Source organism: Lithobates pipiens, unplaced genomic scaffold, assembly GCF_037356315.1.
Source record: "Lithobates pipiens isolate NorthernLeopardFrog02 unplaced genomic scaffold, aLitPip1_a1.2 Scaffold_23, whole genome shotgun sequence".
Taxonomy (NCBI): Eukaryota; Metazoa; Chordata; class Amphibia; order Anura; family Ranidae; genus Lithobates; species Lithobates pipiens.
Window position 1 is genome coordinate 220,776,763 of NW_027507785.1, and position 22,976 is coordinate 220,799,738.

Genomic DNA, 22,976 nt, shown 5'->3' on the forward strand with positions numbered 1-22,976 from the left:
AATATTTTCCCCTTTCCTGATTTTTTATTTGTTTTGCATATTTCTCACACTTAAATGATTCAGATCAAACAAATTGAAATATTACACAAAGATAACCTGAGTAAATCCAAGATGCAGCTTTTAAATTATTATTTAATTTATTAAGGGGAAAAACTGTTCAAACCTGCCTGGCCCTATGTGAAAAAGTAATTGCCCCTACCATGTTGAATCATGAATGAACTGTGATTAACCACAATTTTTTGGAAAGCTGAGTTACATTTTATTTGCCTGATTACTCTCAGACCTGTTGAATTAAGAAACCATATAAATAGAAGCTTTTTGACAAAGTGAAGCACGCTAACAGATCACAAACAGCCACATATGCCACAATCTAAAAAGTTTCAAGAACAGATTAGAAGCAAATTAATGTACATGTATCGGTCTAGGAAGAGTTTCATACCAATTTCTAAGTCTTTGGAACTCCAGTGAACCATGGAGAGAGCCATTATCCACAAATGGAGATAACTTGGAAGAGTGGGGAGCCTTCCCAAGAGTGGCCGGCCTACAAAAATAACTCCAAGAGCATGATGACGACTCATCGAGGAGGTCATAAAAGAACCCAGAACAACATCTAAAGAACTGCAGGCGTCACTTGCCTCAGGTAAGATCAGTGTTCATGATTCAATTAATAAGTAAGAGACTGGGCAAAAATGGCATCCATGGAAAAGTTCCAAGGCCAAAGCCACTGCTGACCAAAAAGAACACAAAAGCTTTTCTCATATTTACCAAAAAACATCTTGATTATCCCCAAGACTTTTAGGAAAATATTCTGTGGATTGATGAGATAAAAAATGTATATTTTTGGAAGATGTGCATCCGTTACATCTGGCATAAAACTAATACAGCATTTCATAACAAGAAGATCATACCAACAGTCATACGTGGTGGTGGTAACATGATGGCCTGGGACTGCTTTGTAGCTTAAGGACCTGGATGACTTACCATAATTGATGGAACCATGATATCTGAGCTATAAATTGCAAATAGTTTTATTTATCACTTAGCACTTTATAATATTTGTTTAAACTTTACTGATTGGAGGTATGAATAGCGCACCATTAGGTTATAGTATATGATTCAAATTGCCAGCAATCACTAAAAGCTGAAATATTCCTTTTTGATGGACCTGAGGTTCACACTATTGCGATGCGGGAACCAGCCTGATTCCAGTGCCGGTTCCCGCATGGCAACTCCCTCATAGGCAGTTCACCGCTGTGGGTGTCAATACAAAGTTAATGACACCACTAAATTCGCAGATCGTAGTGTGAAATATGAATTTGAACAGGAATCAGAATGCATGGGTGTGAAGACCCATGCGATCCGATTCCAGTGCAGGGAAAAAAAGGTTCCTGCACTATTTTCATGCGAATCTAATGAGAGTTCATCCATACAACTGTATGGCTGAATTTGCATTGCAGAGACATTGCATGTAATCGCCACAGCAATGCAGTGCGAATCACATGCAATGTCTGTGTTCTCAATAGTGTGAACCCAGGCTCAGGTGGTTTTGCCAATGCTTTTTAAATGTGAGGAACAATAGAAAATGTAAAATAAATTGTCCCCAGTTGAACAAAACGAAATACACAAACTTGCTGAGTTTTCCTAAATCTGTGTCCGCTTTTCCAAGTCATCCATAGTATAATATAGCAAACTAATATCAATAAAATGTAACTGTGCATCCCTGGCAATGATTTTTTTCTTTTTTACAAAAGGAATTATTATGAGATTCTTAGGCCAATCTACCCAAAGCTGCATGTGTTGTGTGATTAGTTGAAAATCTGAGGACTGGAAGTAGCTACAATTCTGTTCTTATGAATTCAGTGAGCAGCTCAGTTTGTACTGGTCTCAACAACATTTAAAGGCGATATGCACTATCTTCAAAACTAGAGATTACTTCTGTTTGCTTATCCCAGAGATTTCTGAAGCATAAGTAAGCAGTCATGGTAAGGCAATGTAACAGTTCAACAAATAACATTTGTTGTAGGGTGGTAGCAATGTCAATAACTATCCAAAAAATACTCAGTTCTCACAAATTAAAGATCCTTGAACAGAATATCTAAGACAATGGATAATAAGGTATTTATAAATACGTGATACTGCACATTGTCCTTGGTGAATATTTATGAAACAGTAAATGTGACATTCACCAATAATAAAAGGCAAGAGAAGGGAGTAAGGTCGCGCTATGGAGCAGTTTATTATAGTTCTGGTATGAGCGGCCTCTATTAAATTTCCACCCAGTGTGGGTGAAACAGTAAAATGAAATAAGAAAGGGAAATTGACTTGGCGCTATACCGTTTGGTTTTAAAAAATTACAATCTGTGTGCTAAGTGACACAATCAAATACCATGTGACTAATGGCCCGTGAGAAAATAAATAAATATTGAAAATAAAAATAAAAGTTAAAAATGAAAAAAGTGAGCAAACTGATAAATTATAAAAATTAATAATGAATGACACTTATAAAAATGAAAAATGAAAAATTAAAAAAAAGAAATATATGATAAAAATTGATTTAAAAATAATAATAATATAATAAACGGTGGAAAAAATCTTCTGTGAGTGTCTTTAAAAAAGGGGGGGGGGGTGACTGCAACTGCTGCTCCCAGTGCTCGGTGACTGCTAATGTGATTGCTCTCACCAGAGGTATAACCCCATCCGGGGTGGATGAGCCTCCACAGTATAAGCCACTGTGTTGCTCTCTGGCTTTTCTCTGCTGTGGTCCTGGGGGTCCCCCGCTCTAGATGACGTCTGAATGACGAAACGCGTAGGGCGTGGCCAGACAGCGTACACCTCTTGCTTAGACGGCAATACGGCCGGGCGGGACTTTCAAACCAATCACTACAAGAAAACGATTTTACACTGAATGTTTGTGAGTAATTTTAAGTTTATATAAATAAAACTCCTTTTACAAACGTACTACACTATGGATATGCCTCTTCCTTGTTGCATATAACGTGGCATGCTATACCAACGGAGGAACGGGGGACCCCCAGGACCACAGCAGAGAAAAGCCAGAGAGCAACACAGTGGCTTATACTGTGAAGGCTGATCCACCCCGGATGGGGTTATACCTCTGGTGAGAGCAATCACATTAGCAGTCACCGAGCACTGGGAGCAGCAGTTGCAGTCACCCCCGCCCCCCCCCCCCTTTTTTTAAAGACACTCACAGAAGATTTTTTCCACCGTTTATTATATTATTATTATTATTTTTCAATCAATTTTTATCATATTTTTCTTTTTTTTAATTTTTAATTTTTCACTTTTATAAGTGTCATTCATTATTAATTTTTCAGTTTGCTCACTTTTTTCATTTTTAAATTTTATTTTTATTTTCATTATTTATTTATTTTCTCACGGGCCATTAGTCACATGGTATTTGATTGTGTCACTTAGCACACAAATTGTTCACTAATTGATATATGACATGCAAAATTGTTAATCAATCATATATTTATTTTAAATGTAGTTGAATCTGTGCATTTTAATACTTAAATTTTGCACATGTTTTTTCACTGGCACTTGCACTTTAATACCTAAGTATAGGAATCGCTTGTTTATTTATGGTTTGTTAGCACTTTATGGCATTTATAAAGAAGCATATATATATATATAAATAATCACTAGAGATTACTGTTGGGCATGAACAGATAGTTTTTCATTTTTATTACTTACCAGCACGCTGGAAAATGTATATAAATTATAATTAATTATTATTTTTTTAAAACCAAACGGTATAGCGCCAAGTCTATTTCCCTTTCTTATTTCATTTGACATTCACCAATGTTTGGTGAAAATAACATTCACTGCTTTTTAAATATGCTCCTAAGGCCTCATCTACACTGCTTCTGGTAAACGGACATTTAGGAGCAGTTGGGCATTTTTTTTCAGCTGCCCTTGAACTCTCATCTATGTTATCTTATCAGTACATGTACACAGGGTCCTTATAGGCAGTTGAGTTTAGAACCCAAAAAAATGGGTTCAGGATGGACATTCAGAGGGATTTGAAATGTCAAATGCTTGTTACTGCTTGTAAACTCATGTAAAAGCTGTAACCTGAGTTTAGGCACGTTATTTTTTTTTATAAGCGTTCCTAAAGAGGAACATGTAAGATATGGGAGAAATACGATTTTAACCACATGCTGTTGCCTTCAAGGAGGGGAAGAGGGTGAAGGTGAGGGAGAGAGAGAGAGAGAGAGAGAGAGAGAGAGAGAGAGAGAGAGAGAGAGAGGGAGGGAGAGAGACATAGGGAGAGAGAGAGAGACAGAGAGAGAGAGAGAGAGAGAGAGAGAGAGAGAGAGAGAGAGGGAGAGAAAGACATGCAGAGAGAGACAAGCAGAGAGAGCGGCACAGCATGAGAGAGGCAGAAAGACACACAGCCAGAGAGAGAGACAGGCAGAGAGAGAGAGAGGCAGGCAGAGAGAAAGAGGGAAAAAGAAGGGCAGAGAGAGAGACAGAGAGCAAGAGACAGGCAGGCAGAGAGAAAGAAACATGCACAGTGAGAGAGAGAGTGAGCGAGAGAGACAGGCAGAGAGAGAAAGAGACAGGCACAGGGAGAGAGAGAGAGAGAGAGGCAGAGAGAGAAACAGGCAGAGAGAGAGAGACACAGGCAGAGAGAGACAGAGATGGGCAGAGAGAGAGAAATACAGGCAGAGAGAGAGGAAGAAATGAGAGAGACAGGCAGACAAAGAGAGAGATGGAGAGAGAGAGACAGACAGAGCGAAAGACAGACAGAGAAAGAGACAGGCAGAGCAAGAGAGAGACAGGCAGAGAGACAGAGACAGGCACAGAGAGAGAGAGAGATACAGAGAGAGAGATGGGGCACATGCAGAAAGAGAGAGAGAAACAGGCATGGAGAGACAGCAGAGAGAGAGACAGGCAGAAAAAGAGAGAGACAGGCAGAGAGAGAGAGAGACAGGCAGAGAGAGAGAGAGAGAGAGAGAGAGACAGGCAGAGAGAGAGAGAGACAGGCAGAAAAAGAGAGAGAGAGGGAGGCAGAAAAAGAGAGAGAGGCAGAGAGAGAGAGAGGGGCCAGAGAAAGAGAGAGAGACAGAGACAGGCAAAGAGAGAGAAAAAATACAGGCACAGAGAGCGAGAGATTGGCAGAGCATGAGAGAGAGTCTCCATATTTAAAGCACACTGCTCTCTCTTCTCACAGAATGTCTGAAATAGTTAATAATTTGCATTTTTTCCCTGCATTGTGGACATTTGAGAGGGTTGCCGGAGGTTATCTTTAACCACGTGCCGACTGCCACGCGCCGATGTACATCCCGGGGACGGATATCATTGTTATGGCAGCAGATAACTGCCATAACTCCAGTATCCCCGTGTTCAGCCGGAGGTCAGCTACAGGATAAAAGTGGTCTCTGCAATGGATTCGCCGTGAGATCACTTTTATCAGTTGCGGGAGTGGGGCACCCCTCCCTCCACGATCCGGTGCCCTCCGCCGTTTACCGGAGACATTGGCAGGGGCGGAGGTGATCGCTTTTGTCTCCTTGCTAGGTATGGAGACGAGTGAGGGCAAGATGGCCCCCACCCATCTCCATACCATAGCAGGGTGGAAGTGACGTCAAAAAGTCACTTCCGCCCATACTTCTTAAAAGCACCTTTTTTTATGTCATTTTTTCAAAATGACAACTTTTTTTTTGCATTTAAGTCCAAATATGAGTTCTGAGGTCTTTTTGACACCAGATCTCATATTTAAGAGGTCCTGTCCTGCTTTTTGTATTACAAGGGATGTTTACATTTCTTGTAATAGGAATAAAAGTGATTTTTTTTTTTTAAACAGTGTAAAAATAAAAATGAAAACAGTGTTTAAACCACACATGTGAGGTATCGCCACAATAAGTAGAGCGAGAGCAATAATTCTAGCCCTAGACCTCCTCTGTAACGCAAAACATGCAACTGGCAGAATTTTTTAAATGTTACCTATGGAAGTTTTTACGGATAAAAGTTTGTCGCCATTCCACGAGTGGGCACAATTTTGAAGCGTGACATGTTGGGTATCAATTTACTCAGCATAACATTATCTTTCACAATATAAAAAAAATTGGGCTAACTTTACTGTTGTCTTATTTTTTAATTCAAAAAAGTGTATTTTAAAAAAAAAAGTGTGCTTGTAAGACCGCTGCGCAAATACGGTGTGACAGAAAGTATTGCAACAACTGCCATTTTATTTTCTTGGGTGTTAAAAAACTCGCTACGCTAAAATATGTAAAAGCTGTTAAGCTGAGGTTTTTCACTGTTATCAGCTGTCAATTTTCAACGTTCAGAAGAAGTTTTCAACTGACCCATTTCACACTGAGGCCCTTTTGCAGGCGGTATAACGTTAAAAATAGCGCCTGCAAAGTGCTCTAAAACAGCTGCTCCATGCACTCCAGTGTGAAAGCCCGAGGGCTTTCTCACTGGAGTGATGCGCGGGCCGGAGCGTCACAGAAAAAGTCCTACTAGCAGCTTCTTTGGAGCGGTGAAGGACTGGTGAACTCACCGCTGCTCCACCTCTGCTCCCCATTGAAATTAATGGGGCAGCGCTGCGATACCGCCAGCAAAACGCCGCTCCGGCAGTGTTTTGCGGGCCGATTTAACCCCTTATCGGTCGCTCGTGGAGGGTTAAAACCACCCCCCTAGCGGCCAAATATCGCCGCTAAAACAATGGTAAAGTGGCGCTAAAAATAGCACTGATCTACAGCTAATGCCCAGGTGGCTCGGTGTAAAAGGGGTCTAAGTGTTCAAAAGCTTAAATCAAAACATGAATAATAAAGGGAAAATTAGCATTTCATGCAAGAAAATATACCCGGTCAAGTTGTTCAAATAAGCCAGGTGACATGTTAGATGATTAATCATTATCAAAAATGATCAAGTATGATGGTCTGCTGAATATGAATACAACTGATTATTTAGTTTGGCTTCTTGTATTATAAAATTATTATATTCTTTTGCTCTAACACATGATCAGTAAGGAAAATCCACTGTAATTGGTGCATGACCAGCTCTAGAAAAAGAGATTATAAAAAAAAATATGATCTTCTATTGGAATGTCTAGAAAGGATAGATAAGTCAAAGAAATGTGATTGAGCATGGACTGTAGATAGGACCTTAAAAGGCTATGTGAGCATAGTCATCATTGGGCCAGAGTTTCTTTGTATTCACTAAGCAACGGGAAACAGTGAACAGCTAATTTGCCTTTAGTCAATAAACCCCTAGACGTTCTTCTCAAACAAGGCTACAACAAATGTGTCACTGTCTTTCAAAAGGATTTTCCAATTATTTGTTTACTTTCGAAACAGCAGAAATGAAAGCGTTTGTTACCCCAAAAGTTCATCTTGTGCATGAGAAAGTATCCTGTTCTCTTTGTATTACTTCCTTTATGTGAAATCCCTGGTGTCCCTGCTAGTCACTTTCATTTCCAGGTCAGTGGTAAGTTCCCTAGCTATGCAGGGAACTCAGTGTGCTCTACTCCAATAATCTGACTTGTCCTAATACTCCCCCCCCCTCCCACACAGGCTTTCATTAGGATGCTCAGTGTCCTGCTGTTCCTCTTCCCCTATATCTATACAAAATGGTTTGCCTTTCATTTCTATTTTAAACTGAATGGGTTATTTTACAAGGTGATAGTTTACAATTACTTTGACCTTACCAAGTTGGGCCTGTCAATTCAGACTATAAATCTATTTTGTGATCACACAAAGTGTGTGAACACTTAGTGTATCCATTTGTGTATGCACCGAAATGTACAACTTAAAATACTGGGTAGTTTCCATTTACACCATTGTATGCATTTACACTAGCAGTTGTGACCATAATGTCTTTGTACAGCAGCTGTGGCTAGGATGTCACTGGTGACAAAACAGCACTGGAAAAAAAAAATCCCAACCTTGAAACACATTTTTTCTTTTACTGTCCATGCAGATCTTTCATTTATTCTATGAGGGGCTGAATGCTAAAATATTAGTGGCCAGTGCTCTTGTTTATTACTAATTATAAGGGCTCGTTCATGCTTCATGTTTAACCACTTGCCAACCGCTGCACGATGGCAGTGGTGGGCAAATGGACGTACCTGTAACGTCCCCTTTAAGAGGCCGGGAGAGCAGGTGTGCGCCTGCCGCATACAGTGCGATTGTGCCCCATGGGACCGGTGGACTCTATGTCCGCCAGTCACCCGGCGATCGCGTCACGGAGCTTCAGAATGGGGAAGTGCCTATGTAAAAAAGGCTTTTCCCCATTCTGCCTTGTGTACTGACAGAGATCACTGTTATCTGTCATCGAGAGCAGTGATTGCTGTCATGTGAGTTGAAGTCCACCCCCGCAGTTAGAATCACTCCCTAGGACACACTTAACCCCTTCATCACTCTCTAGTGGTTAGCCCCTTCCCTGCCAGTGCCATTTACACAGTAATTGGTGCATTTTTTATAGCACTGATCGCTGTATAAATGACAATGGTCCCAAAATAGTGTCAAAAGTGTCCGATGTCTCCACCATTATGTTGCAGTCCCGATAAAAATCACAGATCGCAGCCATTACTAATAAAAAATAAATAATAATAAAAATGGCATAAAACTGTCCCCTATTTTGTAGACGCTATTACTTTTGTGCAAACCAATCAATATACACTTATTGAGTTTTTTCTTACCAAATATATGTGGAAGAATACATATCGACTTAAACTGAGTAAACATTTTCTTTATATATATATTTTTGGGGGATATTTATTATAGCAAAAAGTAAAAAATATAGCATTTTTTTTAAAATTGTCATTCTTTTTTGTTTATAGCACAAAAATAAAAACAGCAGAGATGATCAAATACCACCAAAAGAAAGCTCTATTTGTGGGGAAAAAAAGGATGTCAATTTTGTTTGGGTGCAATGTTGCATGACCGCATAATTGTCAGTTAAAGCAACGTAGTGGCGAATCACAAAAAGTGCTCTGGTCAGGAAGGGGGTAAAATCCTTTAGGGCTGCATAAGTATCATCACTAAAAATGGATAAACTTGCAATGATATACAGTGCCATTAAAAAGTATTCATACCCCTTGACATTTTCCACATTTTGTCATGTTAAAACCAAAAACGTAAATGTATTTTATTGTGATTTTATGTGTTAGACCAACACAAAGGGGCATATAATCACGAAGTAAGAAAGTTTAAAGTTTTTGGCCTAATTTTTGTGGTGGAAAACTAACACTGTGCATCATCCTGAATACACCATCCTCACATGGTTGTGGCAGCATCATATTGTGGGGATGTTTATGGGAAGATGGATGGAGCCAAATACAGTGCAATCTTAGAAGAAAACCTGTTAGAGTCTGCAAAAGAGACTGGGGTGGAGGTTCAGCTTCCGCCTAAACATACAACCAGAGCTACAATGATGTAGAACAAAGCATTATCAATGTTTTAGAATGGCCCAGTCAAAGTCCAGACTTAAATCCATTAGAGAATCTGTGGCAAGACTTGAAAGTTGCTGTTCACAGATGCTCTGCATCCCATCTGACATCTTAAAAAAATTCACTCTAGATGTGCAAAGCTGGTAGAGACATCCCCAAAAAGACTTGCAGCTGTAATTGCAGTGAAACGTGGTTCTACAAAGTATTGACTTTCAGGTGGGCTGAATACAAATGCACGCCACACTCCACACTTTTCAGATATTTGTAAAACATTTTGAAAACCATTTATCATTTTCCTTCCACTTCACAATTATGTGCCACATTTATGTTTTTTGTTGTAACATGACAAAATGTGGAATACTTTTCCAAGGCACTGTAATGTGGCCATTTATTGGGGGGCCCAATCTTTGCAAAGCATGCAGCAAATCTGGACATCACTAAGAACCTGTAGAACAATGATGCAGATCAAGAGCATTTCTGATCATTAAAAGCACTTATACCCCACAGACATTTTTTTTAACATGTTCCTATGTGGAAATGTGGTAATTAGAGTCAAGAAAACTAGTCTTAGCCCTTGTACACACGGTCGGAGAATCCGTCGGAATGTGTCCTATCGGACCGTGTTGTCGGATACTCTGACTGTGTGTGGTATGCATCGGACTGATTCCGTCGGAATATCCATCGGACCCAATTTTCCAACATGTTGGAAATATTTCCCGACCAACTGGTTCAATCGGACATACTCCGATCATGTGTAGAGAATTTTGTTTGGACCAAGTGCCACGCATGCTCAGATCAAATTCCTACATCAAAGCTATTGGCTACTAGCCTGAACGTAGTCCCATCGTAACGAAATTACATCATCACGTTCTGAATGATCTGATTTTTCGACAACTTAGTCCGACCGTGTGTATGCAACAGTTTCGGACAAGATCCGACGGACAAAATCCGACAGACAAAATCCGACGGATTTGGTTGTTGAAATCTCCGACCGTGTGTACAGGGGCTAAGACTCTGCATTCCTGTTCATTAGCAGTCAAATAACACTCCGACCATTAGAGAATATTTAACTAGGGTTGCAAAGATTGAGAAGATGGAAGAATTGATCTACACCTCTCAAGACCACATACAGAAATTTCCCAATACTTGGGCATGCTGGACACATTTCAGGTCTACAGAAGGATATAAATCCCACTTTCCTCAGTGGTACCCTTTCACTCGACCTGCACATAACTGATCTTGTCATAGCTTGACTGAGACTAGGGGATCTGAGATGAGGAGAAGTCTCCTACTTCCCTCCCCACCCCTTCCCTTCTCCTTCTATCCTCCCTTCTCCCCCATGCTGTCCCCCACCCTCCCTTATCCCCCTAATATCCCCCCTCTTACCCAGTTCTTTCTATCTACTTACCCCCCACCCTGCACTTTTTTAATGCTGCCGCATCGAAATAACCAACATATTGCGTAATTTTTCCACCAGAGACACTCAAATCTTACTATACCCTACATACAAGTTTAATATTCTATTTCAGGGATCCTCAAACTACGGCCCTCCAGCTGTTGCGGAACTACGCATCCCATGAGGCATTGTAAAACTCTGACATTCACAGACATGACTAGACATGAAGGGAATTGTTGTTTCTGAACAACTGGAGGGCCAAAATTTGAAGACAGACCTTTTGATATTGGTCCCCATGGATAAAGACTAATTATGACAAGACTTGTCTCTACTAGGATGTCTCTCCTTAGGACGTAGAACTGTTGGTCATTTCATATAATGTTTAATGTTTATTTTCTTCATGCGTTACTTATGTTCAATTAATCCCACAGTTCCTTTTTCCATGACTTGTACTGTAACAACTTTTTCTGTTTTGCCAACATATAATATTGCCATGGATGCTTCTGTCAAATATCTGTTCAATGTATTCTACATGCAACTTCATCCTCTTTTAAGAAAAACTTTTTTTTGTGGGGAAAAAAAAGAAAACCAGTTTAAACAAATAGGAGCTCGCCATGGATAGAGCTGTTTTGTGCTGAATATAAGTTCCTGTGTTGCCAGGACCAGTTTTCTCCATTAACTGGTAAATTAGTTAAAGGGACCATTTACTAGTTCACACTGCAGAGTACACAGCTCACCCAGCAGCCTCCATCTCCATTCCCACTGCCTATCTCTCTTGAAAAGAGACCTCTGCTGTCTATGGCCATCCTTACTGTCAAACATTTGAGAAAGACAAATGGTACATTTTTGCTATGCACTTTGTAGTTTAAACATAGAAAAAAGATTAAGATACCTTTCTATCTTCATAAAAAAACAATAAATCATCCCTAACAATGCAAAAACAAAATCAACATTGACAAACTAACTACAAACACACAATTAATATTAGTCAAAATGCAATAAATATTGTTAAAAGTGTTACCATGGAAAGACCATCAATACGTGACAAGTTTTATAAAGTAGCAAAAGATGTACTTGAAAAAGAAAAATCTGTATGGATGAGCATTACACTCTCTTACAACTGTTCCTTTAATCTTTTTATCAAAAGTGATACTTTCAGAAGTTTTCAATTCATTGCACATATGCACTGTGTGAGAGATATAACTAACACAATGTTATTTAACAATCAAAAGGAAGGAACAAAGAGTGCAGCCATCCTTGAATATTACAAAACTAATTATACCTTAACAGAACATCTGTGATTCTTTATAAATCAGCTCCGCATTTTGACTACAGTCAGTCACTTATTTGCAATGTACATTTTAAGACAGAAAGGAATAGCAGGAGGTCTAAATAAATGTTTCTAATTAAAATGTTACAGAGCTATCTGACAATTTAGGCCCAGCATACATTAGATACAAAGTGAGCATTGCCCAACCCTAAAAATTAAAAATACAGTAGTGCTTCCTTTCAGATGTTGGCGGTGAGGGTTATAGAAGCATATTGATGTTCTTATTTAACAGATTACTTTCTAATATTCACAAGTTTGGTTCAGCTGGGCATAACATTCCAACCTAAATCTTCATCCCTAAAAATGAATTTACATATTAAAAATCACTTGTTTCCCATTTCTTTTTATTTTCTACCTTGACTGCTGGTACTGGTCTCTTAGGCAGGAAATGCTTCTCTTCTGCAGGAAAAACAGTTTTCTCCGAACGCAATTTGACCTTGTTCTCAGCTATGATTCTCTTACGTTCCTCCAAAAAGGGTCCAAAACTTGGAAGTTTCTAAAAGAAAAAGAAAATTAAAATATGATTGCGCTATCTGCTAGGGACAAAACCTGTGCACTTGGTGGTGTCAATATAAATAGTAACATTAAGGCATATGGGAACCCAAGTACAAATATGTCATTTATTGCACTTCCCCAAACCTTAGCTGTAGTGGCTGCATTTGTTTACCTTTTCAGGCGGTTTTCTACATTTCCACTTGCTGGTACTGCCAGGCACACTTTTTTTGCCCTATGATGACAATACTCACGCCTTGTACTGTATTTATAGAACAGCGGTGTTGTCCGGTGAGAAGACCCCCGAAGACGGAAGACCCCCGGAGCTGTGCAATAAAGTATTTTATCTCGTGTGTTGTGTTTTTTTTTGTACTTTTTTTTTACAGGTGAATGGGTAGGGCAGGCATGTCCAAAGTCCGGCCCGCGGGCCAATTGCGGCCCGCGGTTCGGTTTTGAACGGCCCGCCTGGTCTTTCTCAATTTAGTGTGCCGCGGGATCAGGGCTGTCAGATGAGCCGATCCCCGGCACTGTGAAAAGCTCTGTGAGCTTCAAAAGTGAAAGTAAAGTGCAGAGGATTGTGCTGTGCTCTCTGCTTCCCCCTACAGTGCAGTACCCGGCTGAATGAGGAAGCTGCAAAGGCACTGTACTATGCTACAAGCTAAATTAGTGTGAAAAAGGGCTTTATTCATGTGTGTGTGTGTGTGTGTGCACATGTGTCTGTATGTGTGTGTATGCACATGTGTCTGTATCTGTGTGTGTGCACACATGTGTCTGTATGTGTGTGTGTGTGTGTGTGCACATGTGTCTGTATGTGTGTGTGTGCACATATGTCTGTATGTGTGTGCACATGTGTCTGTATGTGTATGTATGTGTGTGTGTGCACATGTGTCTGTATGTGTGTGTGTGCACATGTGTCTGGATGTATGTGTGTGTGTGCACGTGTCTGGATGTGTGTGCGCACATGTGTCTGTATGTATGTGTGTGTGCACATGTGTCTGTATGTATGTCTGTACGTGTGTGCATTTATGTCTGTATGTATGTGTGTGTGCACATGTGTCTGTATGTATGTCTGTGTGTGTGTGCATGTATGTGTATGCGTGTGTCTGTATGTATGTGTGTGTGCACATGTGTCTGTATATCTGTATGTGTGTGCATGTATGTCTGTATCTGTGTGTGCACATGTGTCTGTATGTATGTCTGTGTGTGTGCATGTATGTGTATGTCTGTATGTATGTGTGTGTGCACATGTGTCTGTATATCTGTATGTGTGTGCATGTATGTCTGTATATCTGTAGGTTTGTGCATGTATGTCTGTATCTGTGTGTGCACATGTGTCTGTATGTATGTCTGTATGTATGTGTGTGTGTGCGCATGTGTCTGTATGTATGTCTGTATGTGTCTGTAAGTATGTGCATGTGTCTGTATGTATGTATGTATGTGTGTGTGTGTACGTATGTGTGTGTGCACATATGTATGTCTGTATGTGTGTGCATGTATGTCTGTATGTATGTGTATGCATGTGTCTGTATGTGTGTGCGGCGTGCATTTGTCTGCAAGTGTGTGCATGTATCTGTGTGTATGTTACGTTTAATCCGGACCCCCCCCCCCCATTCTTATACCATCAAAACTGCTTTTGTAGGGCTTGTGTGTGATATTAGCCAGGACTGCTGCTCCTCTGAAAAGCAATCCATGCACAGATCTCTTTTCAGAGGCATTTGAATGGCGGTAAAGAGGCATTATGTTGCCTCCTCACCACCTGTTTTAAGCCCATAAATGCAACATCTGTGTGGCTGCGTACTGTGTGTAGGGCAGCCCATTAATTTCAATGGGCTTCCCTACTCACAAATGCAGGGAAAGAAGTTCCCGAGTTTTTTTTTTTTTTTAATTGCACTGCACCAAAAGCACCCTACATTTTCCAATGTGTGGGGTACCATTAAGAATTAACGGTACCCCCTAAAGTGCAGAGCATTCGTCTGTGTGTTGGGAACAAGCGCGACAAAGGCAAGAGAATTCTTGTTGGGCCGTGTATTAGCGCTCGGATGGACACACTTAGACCGAATTTTCAATGGTTCAAAGAATGTCGGGCAAAATGGTCGGCCCTCACGAATGTTCACTTCATCAAATCTGGCCCTCTTTGAAAAAAGTTTGGACACCCCTGGCGTAGGGGTACATTGTACCCCATACTCATTCACATAGGGTGGGGGGCCGGTATCCGGGGGCCCCCTTATTAAAGGGGGCTCCCGGATTCCGATAAGCCCCCCGCCCGCAGACCCCGACAACCAACGGCCAGGGTTGTCGGGAAGAGGCCCTTGTCCTCATCAACATGGGGACAAGGTGCTTGAGGGCACGCTGCCTGGTACGGCTCAGGAGGGGGGCGCTCGCTCGCCCCCCTTTCCTGGCCAGCCGGGTAGCGTGCTCGGACAAGAGTCTGCTGTGGACTTGGGGGGGACCCCACGCCGATTTTTTTCGGCGTTGGGGTTCCCCTTTAAGTCCATACCAGGCGGCGGGGCTAGCGACGACTCCTTCGCGGGCCCCGCCTACCTGGAGACGCGCTCGAAATGAGCGGACTTTCCTCCGCGTGTGTGGACGAGTCCGTTCATTTCAAAAGTAGGGCGGATAGTAGGGCGGACTTAGTACGCCCTATTAGTCCGCTCAAAAAGTGCCGTGTGTGGACAAGTAGCCCGTTCGGAAAGTCCGACGGACAGTCTGGCGGAAAGTACGCCAGACTAAGTACGCCATACAGTCCGCTCGTGTGTACGCGGCATAAGTGTGGCTCTGGGTGAATTTTCAGGACCAAAAGCGGTAACCCCAAGCCACACTTGGGATCGCATTGCAGGATCCAGGAAATGTTACTTACCTTGTCCCCAGGATCCTGCGATGTCCCCTCGCTGTGTGTGTGCGAGCTGTCCTCTACCGGATCTATCACTGTGCCCAGCTCTGTTCCCTGCGAGCGTTGTGACTCACGGGGACAGAGCACGGTGCCAAATTCAAAAATGTTAAAAAAACATTACACATACAGTACACTGTTAGCTTACAGATTACATTACTCTATCACATTATTTTGCCTCCCTTTTGTCCCTAGTGGTTTGTCCAGTGCCCTGCCTGCAGTTTTATATTATAAATACTGTTCTTTCTGCCTGTAAACTGAGGATTATCCATGGCAACCAAAAAGTGTCCCTTTACATGAAAAGCGGCATTCTATCAGCTAGAAAACTGCGATAATAAATTAGAATCACTTGCAGAATTGAGCGATAGTGATTTGTGTTGAAATTGAAAGTTGAAAGTAATAAAAGCAACAATTCTGCAACTGAGCAAATTTAAGTGTTTTTGATTTGAATACATTAGTGAATAATTTTTATTATTATTATTATATTATTTGTTATAATTATTTATAGTTATTTATTATATTATAATTTATGTTCTCATGTTTCAAACTTTATCATACCCGGGATGTCTACAAGACTCTTGTTTGGACAGATTTAAGTGTGTTATTCCTTAGAATTACAGACCTACAATATAAAACGGCAAATTTCCATGCAAAACATTGTACCGCTTTGAGCAACAAAAAACGGAAATAATCATACCGCCATGGACGTTAACTAATGTACAGTAATAAAGCAACACAAGTTTGTTTAGGTTGTCAGTTTGAAATTTGTCTATGACAATGAGATTCATATGGTTACAACTGCTCTTATTCCTATTCATTGGGTTCATATTATTGAAAATACAGGATGAGGAGAGTGACACTCTTTCCTAGCATGTCTTATCTTGGATGGCTAAAGAAGGTTTGGGAACTGCTGTGTGTAATGAGCAGTAAACCTCAGTACCAGCAATTCAAGATAGAGTGGACACTACAGAACTAGGAATACTAGTGAGGGAGTCTGGTGACTAAATTCTCAAAAGATTCCACAACCATCTGTCAGTTATTCTTATGTGGATTTAGAATATTGAATCCAAAATTTTCATATAGAATGTTTGGTTGAGCAATGTTTGAATTTTTATTCTTTAGTAAAGAATCTTTTTTTTTTCTGAAAATGTATTATATTGAAAAATAGGAAGCATTAACAAGCATCTTAAACAACAGATGTACATTAGTGATTTACAAGGCCAAAGACATTTGTAGTGTAAAACAGCGTATACTACAAAATTATAACACGTGTGGGATGAAGTTAGGGGCAATACTGCAATCTGTTAGTCTAGGCATGTTGAAATATAACAGGGAGCAGAAACTTAGAGAAAGAACTAAAGACAGTGCGATTGGGGCTTGGTTACTAAGATCTGTGTTGCGGAGAGAAGGTCATTCGTATATGGGGAATCCATGTAGTATACTTTCAAATGAGTGGGGGGTTAGTCAGAGAGAAGGTAGAGAGCTCTATCTTGGTCTAGGACCTCGTATATGGGGAGGGTGGATTACACAATGTGTAATATAGGTAAATTGTTTTAGTATGTGGATATGTAGATGGGAGATTTGGAAGGGATGGAGTAAGGTGTTGATGGGAGGAAGGGAGGGATGGGGGGATGGATGGGGAAGAGGAAGGGAGGAAGGGGCGTCTCTAACTTCCCGTGGCTGTTTATGTTTGGGGGGGAGCTTCAACATAGAGAATAAGTATATGTAGATAGGTGGAAATATATTGAGGGCAGAGGAAGTATCTGGAAGGGGAATGGAGAAAGGTGAAAGTGGGTTATAGCGAGTGATAGGTGAGGCCTATCGCGGTTCAGGTTGTTGTAGTAGTCAATGGATCCATTATCTTAGTGTATTCAGATGTTGTCTGGTAATGTGACCAGCAGGCCCACTTCTTGCTAAATTTTGTGGGAATGTCTCGTGCAATGTGGATGAGTTTTTCCATTTTAGCCACTTTGCGGATTCTGATGAACCATTTTGTGAGTGTAGGTGTTCGAGTTGAGTTCCAGTATAAGGGAATACACTGTTTTGCTCCGTTGATCATATGCATTGCTAACGCTTTATGGTTTAGTAAAGAATCTTAACAAATGTTATTGTAATTGTTAGATTCGATAGGTTTGAGAATAATTCGGATGTATATACAAAACATAGGTGTATTAAATGGACAAACCTAAGGGTATATACATTTCCTTGAGTGTAAATTCTGTGCAAAGCAGTACAAGCTAAAATGCACCATTTCAATGTCAAGATCTACATCTGGTGGCTAATTGAGGATGGGCACCATCTGATTAAAGGTCATTAAAAAAGCATTTAGAACGGATCTCACTCTGAAAATAAGTTAATTGATTTCCTATTTTGTGACCAAGGCATTGTGATGAAGGCTGTTTTATGGCTTTTCACTTGAGGGGAAGCAGTTTAAGGATCATATTCACTAAATACCACAAATGCACAAGGCGAATAACGGTTTCTTAAAAACCAGTAGGGGGAAAATCTTGTTATAGATGATTAAAACATGCCTGAGGTCTACAACTCAGCAACCACTCTGATGTCTATTCAAACATTTCCTCCGGGGAGTTCACACTGATGACCTGCTTTTATCACAGAAACTAACTCCTTGCAGATTCTCAGATAACCTTATCTCACACTGAAATGTACAGTATTCATTTCGTGACTCTAATAGCTGAAATACGCACACATCTGAGTGAGAACATCAGAGTAATGCTAGAGCTTTTTAAAAAAAGTTAAAAATATTTTACTATAACCTATTTTTGGTTGTGATGTGCTATAGCAAGAGCTGAAATGCATGGTAATCATCCTGGATTAAAAGCTAAGACTACAATAATTGTTTTAAGTAATATGAAGACTGTACATAATAACATTAACATTAAGTGACCTATAACATCAGCTACTTTTACATTATGGTTTTATGTTTTAATTCAACCAAAGCATTCAAACATTGGTATGGTGCAAAATGACTAATAAAGGTTAGTTGGACTGATAAAAGTTATGGACACATGGAAGCAGACATTCTTATTCACTATGTACAGTATACAGTACATGCTGTGCTTTCGTTTTCATAGCACAGCAAAATAAATCTATACAATATGTTCCTTGGCTTTAGTTAAATAGATATACACTTTCTAAAGGGTGGATGCTTGGTCATGTAGCTCATACACAATTAACCCCTACCCTCTGTGCAGCTGTAGTTATACATGTAAGATAATTGAACAGCTGGGTGATTCACAAACATCTTCTATAAAATGCATAATGTATGCATAGAACACATAAAAAAAAAGCTTACTGGCAAATCGTAATTGAAAAAGTATAAGACTGTATTTTTGGCTTTTACAAGAATACAGACCAAAAAAAAAATCAAATTTTAAATACTTTACTTAAAAAATATTTAAAAGCTGACTATTGCATTTATGTCTTGCAGAGTTAGAACAGTAATATTCACACTCTTTCATGCACAATTAATTGCTAATATTTTAGAATGAGCAGCATATTTGCCCTAATTCTTATGGGTTATTAGTTTTTCTGTGGGGTAATGATGGCTTTTGCATATTTACCTTAATGCATAATTTTATGTCCATTTTATTTCCATTAAAAAATAATTCATTTTTTTAAGCACTTCAAAAATCCATGTTCTTTCCTTTCACTGAGATCAGTATGAAGCACAGAATTTAAACTTTGTATGAAATTTTACCTGGATTTAGTTGCCGATTTGTTGCTTTCTTTTTGAATGATTTGCTACACAGGAAATTTAGGGATGCTTATTTCGGATGACTGCAAACTGAGCAAATAATGTGTGCCAGGCAGTGGGAAAAGTAAACAGAATTTAGGATGCATCAATAGAGGGACCAACAGAAGGAGGTCCTGATTCTCCTAAGCCCTTGTACACACGGTCGGAGATTCCGACGGAGTGTGTCCTATCGGACCGTTTTGTCGGATAATCCGACTGTGTGTGGTCTCCATCGGACAAGTTTTCTAACTTGTCCGTAAAATTTTCATACAAAATGCTCCGATCGGGCATACTCTGATCATGTGTAGCCTACTCCGACGGACAAAGTGCCACGCATGCTCAGATCAAATTCCTAGACCAAAGCTATTGGCTACTAGCCTGAACGTAGTCCCGTCATAATGAAATAACCTCATCACGTTATGTACAATCGGATTTTCCGACAACTTTGTCCGACCGTGTGTATGCAACAGTTTCGGACAAAATCCGTCGGACACAATCCAACGGATTTGGTTGTCAGGATGTCCGACCGTGTGTACAAGGGCTAAGTCTAGGCACATGACACAAAAATAGTGAAAGGTCCTAGGAATAATAAAGGGTGTGAATAAGCTTCAAGAGAAACATATTTTTTTATGAAGCTAACATGGGGAACACAGGAGCATGTCTTCAAACTAGCAGGAGGAAAACTCAACACTAACCTTAGTATTTTTTGCAAAAAGATTAGTTGATGTTTGCAACAGACTTTCTAACAGAGGTAGTGAAGTTGATTAAATAAAGGCAAAGGGGCTGTTCTCTTTGAAAAGGAATTTTCACTTGGCAAGGGGATTTTACACTAGCCTACTTAATGAAGTGAAGCTCTACTGCCTTCCATCTTCCAATCATGTGCAAGAAAACATCCTGATTTTTTTTTCTTGCAAATGATTAGATATTCTTTGCAAAGTGGATTTTCCACAGTAAGCTAAGAGAAAATTCCCTTGCAATGTGAAAATCCCCTTCCAAGGGGAACATCCTATTTGCCTTTAGTATATCAACCCCAGTGAGGCAGTCAACAGCAAGTTAATTTAAATACGCTTGGGACAAACCTAGATCTTTACTCAGATAAAAAGGTAAAGCACACAAACTAAATTGATCACTTTAAAGTGGAAGTAAACCCTTCTATCGTTTTCAGTCAAGGAAGCTGCCATCTTGGCCTCTAATGATTCTTCAACTGCCATAATGCTGCACATGTGATCAGTTATGACACCAGCCATTGGATGGTTTGAAAGTTTGGTTGAGAGCACAACCAATGTGAAAGTTAGCATTTCTGGCATGCCGGGAATGTAAGTGTTTTTTGAAACTGGGTTTACTACCGCTTTAAGTATATGTGGACCTTCACCTTGTAAAACAACCCATTCTGTTTAAAACAGAAATAAATAATAAAAAAAAATTGTATATAGATATAAAATCAATAAAAATACATTTTGTTTAAGTGATCCCATACCCTCTGTCCTCAGCTGCATAAGGAGCTCAGAGAGAGCTGGGGAAGGAGAACCATATCACACTGGTATTCTCAGTGAGCGGCTAAGCAGGGAGGCATGTGCCAGCACCAGTCTGATCATTGGTGGGAAACAGGCTGAGTTCTCACTGACCATGTTGTGCTCTCCTGTCTAGTGTGGTCAGATTTCATAGGAACACAGAGGGACTGGCAGGAAAACTAGGTATTTCACACAAAGGAAGCAATAAAAAGAGAATAGGATACTTTTCATACAAATACATGGTACAGCAGGCACATATTTGGAATATCAAATTTGTGGGGTTGACATATTATTTAAGCTTTTTCTGGAATCTCACGTCTATGTTTAAAAAATAAATAAATCACTGAGCCTTAATTTGACCAACTAATCTGAAAATAATGCAGAGGTCATTACTAGCAAATGAGTTATTTGCATTCTAGGCTGGAAAGCTATACAATTTATATCTAAGAAATAAAAAGAATAAAATGTGTTTTTTTTTTAATAATTAATGTTAATAAGCCTTAAGGAATGTGTTGTCATATACAATATAAGGAAAAGCACATATTATAATAATACTTAAAAACCATGCCTACCCATCGCTACCTATGAAATGCTTATATCAGCACTGTATTCATTATTACAAAAATTCTCTCAATGCCAACAAGCACATCAGGAATGGTTTGGGACAAGAACTATTTGTAATGGACCAAATAGTACCTAGTTACATAGTATATATCATTGCTGTCTGACCTTAAAGGGGTTGTAAACCCTCATGGTTTTTCACCTTAATGTATTCTATGCATTAAGGTGAAAAACCTTCTATAGTGCAGCATCCCCCTCAGACCCCCCTCCACTTTTACTGACCTGATCACGGTCTTTCCAGCACCGAGAAAGAGCACAGCAGCTCCAGCCAGTGTCTCATAGTTTCATAGTTAGTAAGGTTGAATAAAGACACCAGTCCATCCAGTTCAACCTGAGCAAGTGTCTACCCCTATGCCTGTACATTGCACACTCACATTGGTCCCTACCCTCAAGGAGCCCACAATCTAAGGTCCCCATTCATATACTAGGGCCAATTTTTTTGGACAGAAGCCAATTAACCTACCTGCATGTCTTTGGAGTCTCGTGTCCTGATAGATTGATAGCAGCACAGCCATTGGCTTCCGCTGCTGTCAATCAAATCCAATGACTCGGGAGCCAGGGGGCAGGGCTGAGTCCTGCTGTCTGTGTCAATAGAAGCAGCAACAAGACATGGGAGAGCGTTTCTCCAATGGGGCACTCGAGAAGAGGAGGGGCCAAGAGCGCTGCTGAGGAACCCCAGAGGAGGAGGATCGGGCGACTCTGTGCAAAACCAACTGCACAGAGGAGGTAAGTATAACATGTTTTTTTTTTTTTTTTTTTTAAAGGTCTGTTATCCTTTAAATAACGTTTTTTTTCTTTATTAGCTTTGGATAGAGTATAGAAGAGTACAGCAGAGTGAGAAGAATTATAACTCCTTTCAGGATTTGTTTATTCTTTTGCCAACTTGAGTATATTAACCCTTTTGATGCATTGTCATGGTGCAGATGAGCTGGCCAAGATCACCATAGCAACAAATGTCATCATGTGTCCCGACTCTAGCATGTTATTTGTTTTCATGGTGCTGGTAGCCAGTTTGCCTGTGCCATGGCAACTCATGATGATAATTGAGAGCAAACTGGGTCCCATGTTCACAGCACCCTGGGGAAACCCAGATGGCACCCTGGTTGGGAAATACTTTCTATATAGAATGTAAAGTGTATGTCAAGCCAAATCATTTTTGGGACACCAACATAGTTGTATCTTTGATCTTAAAAACTATGGGATAATGGTGTTGTGGTAACTTGCGCAAATAAAAATAAAATAATAATAATATTCTTGATATCACTAGAAAAAAAAAGCCTTTGAAAATCAGTTTGCAATAACTCCATCAGTATCACCAGCAAAGCAGCTTCATTATTATCTCATTAAAAGAAGAAGATAATTGTGCACTACATTTGGAGATATCATAATTTGCCACATCGCGAATGTTAATTCTCCATTACAAACAATAATTTACAAGACCGACCGCTTCTGCTTCCGAACATGCATGTTTGTTCTTTGGACTTTTGTACACACGATCGGAAAATCTGACAACACACATTTGTTGGTGGGAAAATTTGAAGACATGCTAGCCAACATTTGCTGG

The 22,976-nt window shown here is 40.0% G+C and overlaps 1 protein-coding gene across 1 annotated transcript in view; it reads right to left on the bottom strand.

Moving 5' to 3' along the window:
* Positions 1-22,976, bottom strand: part of DPYD (dihydropyrimidine dehydrogenase) — a 2,051,548-nt gene that overhangs the window by 25,465 nt on the left and 2,003,107 nt on the right. Inside the window, exon 21 of the mRNA XM_077452870.1 lies at positions 12,500-12,640. Coding sequence (XP_077308996.1) covers positions 12,500-12,640 — 141 coding nt within the window. The remainder of the gene's footprint in view (positions 1-12,499; positions 12,641-22,976) is intronic.